This window comes from Apaloderma vittatum, unplaced genomic scaffold, assembly GCF_000703405.1.
Source record: "Apaloderma vittatum isolate BGI_N311 unplaced genomic scaffold, ASM70340v1 scaffold850, whole genome shotgun sequence".
NCBI classification, from domain to species: Eukaryota; Metazoa; Chordata; class Aves; order Trogoniformes; family Trogonidae; genus Apaloderma; species Apaloderma vittatum.
Window position 1 is genome coordinate 24,639 of NW_009693761.1, and position 10,634 is coordinate 35,272.

Consider the following 10,634-nt stretch of genomic DNA (forward strand, 5'->3'; position numbering starts at 1 on the left):
CCCCCCCCCCCAACAAAACATGGGTAAAACCAACAGAGGTCAAGCAAGCTACACTAAGGAAACATGGTCATGGTCATCTGCCTGAAAAACCACCAGCCCAGTGCTCCTCTGTGCAGCTGGTACAACTATACATCACCACGGAATACCATTTACCACTAACTTTGCTCTCCAGGATAAACTTTTACTTATCTAAAGTAACATGACTGAATCACCTCTACAACTGTATTCTTTTCCCAACTACCTATTCATAGATATTTGCTTCTTAATTTGTTTCTCAAACAGAGAAAAAGAATAAAACCACCTAAGGTTTATCTTGAGGCCCTAAGTTAAAGTGGATAAACAACTATCTTTCAGTGATCCACTTCTCTTTTGAAGAACTGGGTAAAAACTGCTTATGTGAAAAAAAAAAATCAATCTGTTAAAAGAGAAGTAAAACAAAGTTAGCACCAAATATTAGGAACAGAGGTGAAAATAACATCCCATTGCAGTTACCAACCCCATGTAATTAATACTGGAGACAAACACATTTAAAACCTCACCTCTACACATTTTACACCTGCATTAAAACTGGACGAGAATAAATTCATTTTCAACTTTCCGATTCCCCTCAGCATTAGAATTATCTTCAAAGTCCATTATGACTTCTAACACATAAGTAATAATGGAAGGGACATTAACATTGTACATTATTTGCTCATTAGCAGAAGAAAGCCCCATTTGTTTCCTATAAATGCAGTCTTTGCAGTACCAACATAAACCCCTGTCCATTTCAACAGCCTATCTACACCTTACTACCCTGTTTTGACTTCCAGACTGAAAGGCTTAACTCTTCTCTCTTACATTTACCATATTCAGCTTTATCTTGAAAGAAAAATGAAGGCTTTTCAATCCTGACAGTATTTCCACATTAGCACAGTTAATAGCTGTCAGGAACTGATTCATCAGTCAAGTCTTCACTAAGTAAACACAAATCCTCTTTACTCATTGCTAACTAGGCAGATTAGTTCGCACAGCCCATTTCAGGTTATATTCCCCACCAATGAGCCCAGTAGGTGACATAGAGGCACATTAAAAGGTTTGGCTCTACCTCTAAGCAAAAGGCAGGGGTTTGGAAGGTTAATGCACCTCACGTTCACTCTTTGCTCCCAAAGGATTAGGAGGCTCTTCTGCAAGTTGTTTTCCTCTGACATTAGGAATATTGCTGAGGGGCAAAGGGAAGAGAGAGAGGACAAGCAGAGGGACAGCCACAAAAGAAAGTCCAGACAGTAGAGAAGTCCAGAAATTTTTAATGCTTGAGCTGAAGCAATTAAGAACAAAATATTCTGTATTTTAAGAAGCCTAACCAAACTGCATTTCCATCCCTCTGAAATTTCTGTTCCTTCTTATTTCATACTGGACACTCTTAACATGTTTTCCTGAACATAATAAAAAAAAAAAAAAAAAAAAAAAAACACCCCCACCATGGCTAAAAAAAAAAAAAAAAAAAAAAAAAAAAAAGACCTTCCCATCTGGTCTTCTGCAAGAAAGAGGCAGCTCCCTCTTGCTCTGATCTTCTTTTCATCTACCTGTTCTTCTCAAGGTCCTTCCTCTCCATTAGAGCACAGCCTCTTTCCAAGCAAGAGGGGAGTCCCAAGTGCTTCACCTGGGCACAGATGCTCATGCTGGTGCTCACCTTGCTCGGCACAGCAGGAGCAAAACATGGCAATTTTCAAGGCAATTTTCAAGGCAGTTCACTGACTGACTGCATGAAGCACCTACATGCTGGCCGGAAAGACAGTTTCAGGGAGAGAACAATAGTGCTTCATTCCCGCTCATTTGAATGCAGAATGACAAATGCGTTCAAAGTACTCCAGGCAAAAAAAATCCAGTAAGCAAACCAAAAAGAAAAGCAGTTATGTGGGCTTCTTTCTTATGATCCACACAAAAGCTCTAAAATGGCATCTTGGGAATCCGACAGCAGAAAGTCTCACATCTATTCGCTGAAAACAAAGCAGTTTTAACCAATAGTTATTTTTTTTTTTGTTTACCTTTTTGTAAGGTATCAGCGAATAGATGTGAGAATAGCTGCAGGAATAGCAGCAGTCACAGTCCACTGAAAGGTGAAAATGAATCGATTTACCTTCTCCGTGTTCTTGACACTTAAGATAGAGCAGTTAAGAAAAAAAAATACCTCAAATTTCAAGCAGCCTACATAAATAGCTTTCCCGCCTTCTCTAGAACTTCTTCTCCTTGTGATTTCCTACTGCAGTCTCCCAAGGGTCTTCCCAAATATAAAAAAATGCAACTTAAAGCAGTCTCTAAGAGTAAATTACACAGGGTACCATTTTAATAAAATTAGCATTGTGAAGGCAAACAACATTCCAAACTTACTTCCTGATTTTCAAGCCTTCTTCATTGTCAGGCAGGAAGAATTCAAAAGATTTATACTTTTTCACCAAATCTCGACGATACTGACCGACATTAAATTCTGCCAAGAAGAAACCAGTATTAGCAGGAACTAACGATATCCACATAAAAAGAACAAAAGTTATGACGGCTTTGAAATCAAACTAGCTGCAAGGACAAAGTAATTCAGCATGTCTGAAGTCAACATATCATACTTCTTGCGTTTCGGGAGGCTGGCTTGTTTTTAAATTGAAAGACAACAACAAAACATGGAAATGGCAAAAGAACATGTGGGCTGAAGCGATTCACTTGGCCATATTGCTGTGCCTCTGCCATCTTGCCTGAAGAACAAAAAGAAATAAATTTCATCCTTCACAGGGGTGGTTGGAAGTCTATTTGTAGTCCTTTGTAGACTGCTGAAATAATCTAGATTTTCTTCTGTGTGTATGTGCAGTGAAACAGTATTCTGATATTGCCTCCTTTGAATAGAACTTCCAGCTCTTATTTAAGCAAGGGAGAGCTCTAAATAGAACTAATCAATCTTGCTTTTGATAAACAGAACTTCAAATCTGAGTTGTGGAAACATTTTGTTTGGAGCTCTGCCCAAGTATTTCTGTTCCTTAAGGACTAGTACATACTATTTCACAGCCCCCGTTCCATTTATTTTAAAACATGCCTAAGTTGTTAAAAAAAAAAATTTTAAAAAATCAGCATAAGTACTAAACATAATCTTACTGTGACTTCCTAACAACCGTCAAAGAAAACTACTCCTTATCTGGGCAGAGATTCTTAAACTCTATGGCCATACACCTGTCAATATATCGCATATGGGACTAAGGGAAGGCAGTTCTGTTTTGCCACAGAGCAGACAATGACACCATCCCCTAATTAACTTCATTCAACAGCTCTGAAAGTAGGTCTCTGAAGTGCAATTAATGTTTAACTCATTTCTGACCTGTAGATTTTCTTCACTCAACCGCAAACCATTTTTTTCTTTTTATTATTAGATCAAACTGAAGTATTCTGTTTGAGAAGCTGCCAAGGTTTAACTACTTGCCAGACTTCATTTCTGGCAAGAGGAAAAGAAGTAATAGATAAAATTGTTGAGTTGTAATTAAGAAAAGACAACATACCATAAAGTTCTCCACCACCAGCTGCTGTATATAGACTGCTGTTGGGATTGGGGGCAGAGGATAAAGAAACTAATATTGTTTATCCCCCTCAAAAGTGAAGTTTTGTTCGAATTCAACAATGTTGACGTAATTCTTTTTTTTTTGTGGTCAACTGTATGACACAGAGTCCAGCTTATTCTGTGACAGGTTTAATGAGCACTGGCTACATGAAAAGGTGGTTCCTCATGAGAAAAACAGAAGATGCAAGAAGTTCAGACGGCAGTGGTGTCAGGCAACACCCCTTCAAAAATCCAAAATAATGAATTCCATAAGGAAGAATAGCTACTGCAAGAGGGTCACACACAGCAAAGGAAAAGGTGCTATCTAGTGGGACGATCTTTAGCCCTTATTATTAGCATGCATCCCATGGAAAAGTTTCATAAAGCTAACCGGTATCGCAACTACCACGCAGCCAGAAGCATTCCGAAAAGCTTCCTAGTTTAGTATCTAAAAACCACATTGCAACACAATTCTATTCAAGCATCTAATTGACCTCATTTCCTCCAAAAAGCCCAGACAAAAGTCCTTTGTATTTTTAATCATTTCACATTCTAAACAACAGAGTATTTTGGAAAGAATAAAAGAAAACACAGAAGTGATGGCTGAAATGGTTTGACTAACATCAACCCTGGACTATTTACCTCCACCTTCTGTTCTTGAACTCTCCAGCTTGCTCAATATATGTTACGTGAAAAGATGGCATTTATCTTTTCTGCAGTTTACATAACCTCAAAATTTTAACCATCTGTCTTGGAATAACGACACTTACTATATTAAGCACACACCAACTTTAAGAAATCAAGAGCCAAGGGGTAACAGATGTTAAGGCTACTCAATACTTACATGTACCAATTCAGCCCCAATCAACTGGAAGCCCCAGGCAATGTGTCATCTATTCCCTCAGTCAGTGAGGCATTTTAAATTTATTTCAGCTTCAGTAAAATTACATCCCTGATGACCAAATAACAGGAAGGGCCTGTGGTTTTCCACAAAAATCCCAAGTCGCCCTTTCTAACAAAGACAAACCATAACCAGCAACCCAGGACAGACACTCGTACAGTAACTTTATGTTGTTGATTTTTGTGAAAGTGGGCAATAATGCTCTATTTACTATTAAGCACAAGTGCATATATTTTTTGCTGTGCTGCTCACAGTAGCCCATGGAATTTTTTCTCTAGAACTGAAGCAGACCACTCCTACTTATTTTACTGGATTTGAGATACATTCAACCAAGCATGAGCCAGGTGTGAACAGTATTTCATTTGTTGTCCAGCACTGGATTTCTGCTTTTCAAAGTTCACATAGTAAAATGCTCAACACACTGACATATGGACATAAATGTATGTTAGGTGGATATATGCTAGTCTATTCAGATAGTTATTAACTTTCAGCCTAATGGATAAAACTAAAGCCCCTAAATATCTGGTACTGCTCATCAGAAGTGTTAACACTGTGTGAAAACAGTCAAAGCTGGATTTAAATCCTGTAAACTCTCATACTTGAACAATGTAACATATCTCATCTCAATAAAGCATATTAGGCATCTTCTAAGAGCTTCAGAAAATATGAACTCAAAAAGCTATACTCTAGAACTGAAAGGCTATTTAAATATAGGCCAGAACTCTTCATCTTGACTTCTTAGAGCCAACTTGGAAACGCATCTCTGAAAATCCAGTCAGAAGCACACACTTAAACACAATCTGTTTGTTATTTAAATGATTAACGAGTCATCACCATAAAGCTACCACTACTGCAACACAAACAGAATCACAGAGACCTAAACCCATCTTTTTTCTTCTACAGAGGCAAAGGCAGTGGAGATGATGGCTGCTCAGAGCCTCAAATGGCCTCGGGTCTCATTTCCTTCTTGATCTGGGCCCACAAGGTACCAGAGGAGCTTGGGAATGAGGTGGGACAACCGGGCCCTTGGCACAGCCCCTCTGAGCCGTCATCTCCCACTCAAAACACACATATAAAGTCCTCAACAGAGCAATAACAACTTCCTCGGGCGCTTAATGTTCACAGAAAGAGCTGTAACTCATTCCACAAACACAGTTAAACAAAGAGTTACACAGAAAATTACACATTGCACAAAGTTCACGGAGAAAAGAGGAGGAGAAGCTGGAACTTTAACCCAGAAGCGCTGACTGCTCGTCTGCTTGTAAACAAGATGCCCTTTCACCCACATAAAGTGGCTAAAAAATAAATAAAAGACAGCTGAAGAAACAAAGTGTTAAGGGACGAAGGCAAAAAGTTGATTCAGGCACTTGGCAGAACAAGAAGGTAAATGAACAGTCACCATCATTTGATTAATTGACATCCAAATGGAACAAAGAACCTATGTATGCTACTGCTTAAAAATAAGTTAACAAAGCAGAAAGATTTTAATTAGTCAAAGGTGGCAACAGCATACTGGGAGTCAGGTTTATAAAACATCTAACATCTGCCCTGTCGTCCTCGCGTAAACAAAAGTAAATCCATCACCTTTTGTAGGCACTCCAATCCAATTCAAATAGCGTGTCAGCTTCTTCGAGATGTAGGTTTTTCCTCTTGCTGGGAGACCCACCATGACAATCAGAGTCGGGCAGTTGGTCATACAGACTGGAACAGAAAACCAGAAAACTAGGATTTATCATTAACATTCCCACAAAGCAAAGACTTGTACTGCAGAGGAAAATCACAATCTGTGTGCTCTCTGAGGAGGTGGCTGTTCAGGCAGCTCATGCATGGTGTCTCGCTACTTCAGGGGGTTTCTCCCGGAGCACGGTGGACCTAACCAGGTTTCTTATGCTGTGCTCAGTTTTGGAACGGTAAGTCAGTGGTAGTGCAACACTGGACACACGAGTTCTATGCAGGCAGGAGACACGAAACCTACATATTCGCCTACATGTTTGAAGACATACAAAAATGATGGAAAAAAAAAGGACACTGACATCTTACACACCCAAGCACCTCGTTTCAGCACTTGCATTGAAAGGAAACAGCTCGGTGGGCAGAACTTTTAGATAATTTTTAAATCTTTAAGACAAAACCTCATCCCTGCTCAATCTTTTCCTGGTTTTGAGCAAAATTAAGCATGACAGATGCAGCTTAATGAAATTACAGTATGACATGGTACTCCTTATTTGTTATTTCTCCTGTAGACATTATTAACACAAATATCTCTCCTGAAACAGAGCTCAATTGGGCTTTTTTTCAATGATTACTAGAAATAAAGCACAAGTATTCTACATAATCAAGTACAATAATCTGATAGACAGATATACACATAGCTATAATCAAAGGCAAGGTGTTCAAGAAAAAAATAATAAACACCACCGTAGGAATTTAAAGGAGTTATATCTATAAACCGAAAACCTTTGGGCATTTCCTTTCAAATGACAAGTTTTTGAACATTTTAATGGCACAAAAATATGGATACCTTGCATGAATCTATCACTGTTGCAAGGAACTGCCTAAAAAGAAACAAGATATTAAAGCGGTGCAAAAATACCACCAGTTCCCTCCATCCTGTACTTCAAAGGGAATTAATTTCTATACAATCTATGTGTGCATCAATTTCCTAAGTGTCTTGACAGAGGAGGAGTCAATTCACTTCAGAAGTGTTATGCCGTGAAGCATGACTAAACTGCTGTGCAAAGCACTGTGACTGCCTGAGATTCTCAAATTGTGGATTTACAAAGCTCTGTCCCGCAACATCACTTGCACCAATTCGGCACAGGCATTCAGCACAGTAACGTCAAAAAAGAACAAACAGGTTAGCAAAGACAGATGCACTTTTCAAAAACATACAAAGCAAAGAAAAAAACCAAACCCCAAATCTATTAAAAATACACCATTTCTCATCAGAGAGATGCAAAACCTAACCTCAAACCCACGAAAGCCTTCTACTCCATGTCATGAAAATTATGGGAACTGGATGCAAACCAAAAGAGATCCACCTGAACAAGCCTATGTCTCCAGGAGGTCACTGACAAAAGCCCTCAGGGAAAGCTCCTCTGTGCAGAAGCCTATGAACAAGAAGGATAATGATTTCTTGCCCCATTTCCTCTTTGTCCTAGGTTTAAGCCTGTGAAGCCCCTCTCCAAGAGGAGGAAGGAAGGCTCTGGGGAAACAAAGTCTATGAAGTATGAAGAGCACAGTGCTTATTAAACTTAACAGCTTTGCTTCTAGTTTTAAGGACTAAATGAGAGAAATCCCCTGGAAGTTTTAAGAGAAGACACTGTTCTTAAAAATCAATTGGAAAGGTCCTTCATCTGAAATATCCAGCTGGAGTTGTAAACAATTTTCTAGTATAGGCAGTAAAGTAAGAGTTGTAAAAGAGGAACCAGGATTGTATGAAAAGGCTCTGTGCACAGCTTAAGGTCCACCTGCTGTGCAAGGAACTCTGCTAACTGAAACAGGCTTTTCTACCCATTCTGGATAGAATTTACCAACTGACATTATATCTACATCACCTGGGGCTTTATTGTTTGGGTTTTTGTTTTGTTTTCTTCTCCTGCGGCAGGCCGTACAGATTTAGCCTTCTCACAGATCATTCGTCCTTTAGTAATGCAACAATAAACCCACACTGGAGCAAAACTCCATTTTGCAAAACTGTGTCTAGGAAGCTACTGTGAAGAAACCTGCAGCCTGTGTAAATGGTTGCCTCACGGGTTACAGCAACAACCACTTTCTAAGGCTTAATTTTGCTCTCTAGCTCAGTAAAATAGTCAAGACCAGAACAAAATGCAGAGTTCTGAAGATTTATCTAATATTCAGAAGTTAAAAATTTAGTTGTCTTTCACTTCGTCTGACTGAATCACAGCTTTCTCAGCAAAATGTTGCCAACACTCACTGCAACTGGGGAGGAAGTTCCTTCCAGTGACAGTATTCAAACTGTATCTCAAGACTTAAGACTTCCCTTTGAAGAAATGTAAGCACTTTTGACATGAGGAAGCGGACTCATAAAAAGTCCCAAACAAACCACAAGTTACACAAATCTAATCCTGGCAGTAAAGAATCCTCTTCAGTTTAATATCTTCTCAATGGCACAACGTTCAATGGCCCTTTTCACAGCACCTCACCACCACTCACTTTACACAAGAAACAATGTGCAGCACAGAAGTACTTACATAGGTGCAAGTTGCACGGCCAAAGCAGACTCCTAAGCATAGCTTTATCTCAATTTCCTAATGCTGGATTGTCTGGATTACCTCCCAAAATCTCTCTACGCAATGTAGTCTTGAGAAAACAAACATTTTTTAATACAACTTAACGCATGTAACTCCTAAAGGTTTCCCACAGCCCCAATCTATGGATGTGCTATCAATACTAATTTTGCTAGAGGAACATTCAGCAAAAGAAAACTTGCATGCCATCATTTGCTAAAGATGCTCTATGACTTTACTTGTTGTTTTTCTTTAAAACAGATGTTTGTAACATAGACTTGTAAGTTTGCATGTTTATTATCAGCAGCATGAGTAAGAAACATAGGTTCCATCTCCTCGCTTCAAGGGAACACACAAAAAACACACTTAAAATACCAATCAGTGAAGGAAAATGGCCAAGCGATGAAGTGCATTAAAAACAAGTACTGCAATTTAAGCAAAGTCAATATCCCACTTCAAATGTTCTTGTACACTACTGAACAACACAGCAAGCTGCAGCTCAGAATAAAATTATGACTGCCTACCCTTCTAAAGTTTAAGACTTAACAGACAAGGGAAGAAGAAACTACAGGCTCAGTTCCTGCATTATTTCACAACAGTCAAAGAGGCAAGATGCAAAAGAAGGTTGTGAAACCAAACTGGGACTTTGAACAACTGAGATCAGCTGTGCAGCATTCCAACAGTGCTCAAAACACCCACGATCTTGTAAAATCAGAGACAAGATTTGGTATTTTTCACATTTACCTACTACCTGACATATCATCAGCTGACCCTTCCTTTCACTCAGAATAAGATTTTGATTTTTCCTTATCTGTGTTAACTTTTCAGTCTATTTACAAGGGCAGCTGCTTTTTGTATCAAGCTGCTATGGTTAGACAGCTGAAGTTTATGAAGGATTCTTGGCTTTTTCTACAGCCTTCAACTCAAGGCTCAAAAATCCCTGTACTGTTTAGAGCCTCACACACAAATATCTTTAGCTATAAGCCAACACAACCACCCTTCCGAATCAGGTTAGCCCTACATGTTTTCCCCTATCACTTATCCAATTCAATTATTGTTAATCTTTTTTTTTTCCAGTTGATCAATGATGACAACCAGTCACCTTTCTTCACAACCTTCAGAGACGAGTTCCCCATCTTGCTGCTCTTCCTGAAGAGCATCCTGCTCCTATATGGGAAGAAGTCCACTATTTTCTAATTTGTTTCTCCTTTTTTTTTTTTCCCCCCTCCAAATCACCAGCTTCTAACACCACCTTGGTACATGGAACTCATATTTGTCCTCTAGCCAGCCTTGTGCCACCAGCTGCTCCTAGCAGCTTTGCCATCCACGTGCTCGGGGTCACCATTCACCTCCTATAGCTTTGACACCACCAGCGATGGCCCCGTCGTACATCCCGATCCTCAGGATTTGGACGGGTGTCATCCTCACCCCATTCACCTTCTCCATTTTCAGTTCTCAGGGTTGAAAGTACAAGCACACATAAGCAGCGTGAGCTTGAAGGGTAGAGTTCTTTAGAGCAAAGATAACCTTTGTTTGATAGTGGGATTTTGGTTTTTTTTTTGGACCTGATGTATCATAATGGTGTACGAACAGCAAATAAAAATTATGAGTATGACCGAACTGCAGCAGCTTTAGGGAAACAAAGCCATTAACCGCAGTAGGGAGAAAAATAATGTTTAACCACAGGAAGTTCACTATTTATCTCTCACTCTATAAACATCCTCTTCTAGGGTCTCTAAACAACTTTCACTATAGCACTCTTCGCTACGTATTTTTCATGTCCATGTTTGTAGCCCATCACTTGATTCACAGAGCCCAAAGCAATCTGACACTTGATGCCAAGAACAGGCTTTACAGCCACCTATTTAGAGAAAAAAAAACTTTCACAAGAGATCACAAAAGTTAAGCGGCAGTTATTAATAAGAAA

The 10,634-nt window shown here is 39.3% G+C and overlaps 1 protein-coding gene across 3 annotated transcripts in view; it reads right to left on the reverse strand.

Annotated features, from left to right (window-relative positions):
- The window catches only part of LOC104270257 (6-phosphofructo-2-kinase/fructose-2,6-bisphosphatase 4), a 25,327-nt gene extending 19,171 nt beyond the window's left edge, over positions 1–6,156 (reverse strand). For 2 of the 3 annotated variants that reach the window (XM_009864574.1, XM_009864567.1), the window contains exons 1-2: positions 6,042–6,156; positions 2,371–2,467 (exon numbers count right to left, since the gene is read on the reverse strand). In XM_009864574.1, the coding sequence (XP_009862876.1) occupies positions 2,371–2,467; positions 6,042–6,153 (209 nt within the window). In that variant the 5' untranslated portion in view covers positions 6,154–6,156. Of the gene's footprint in view, positions 1–2,370; positions 2,468–4,757; positions 4,783–6,041 lie in introns of those variants that run through there. The other variant, XM_009864581.1, reaches the window with a different exon arrangement.
- Positions 6,157–10,634: the final 4,478 nt, after the last annotated feature.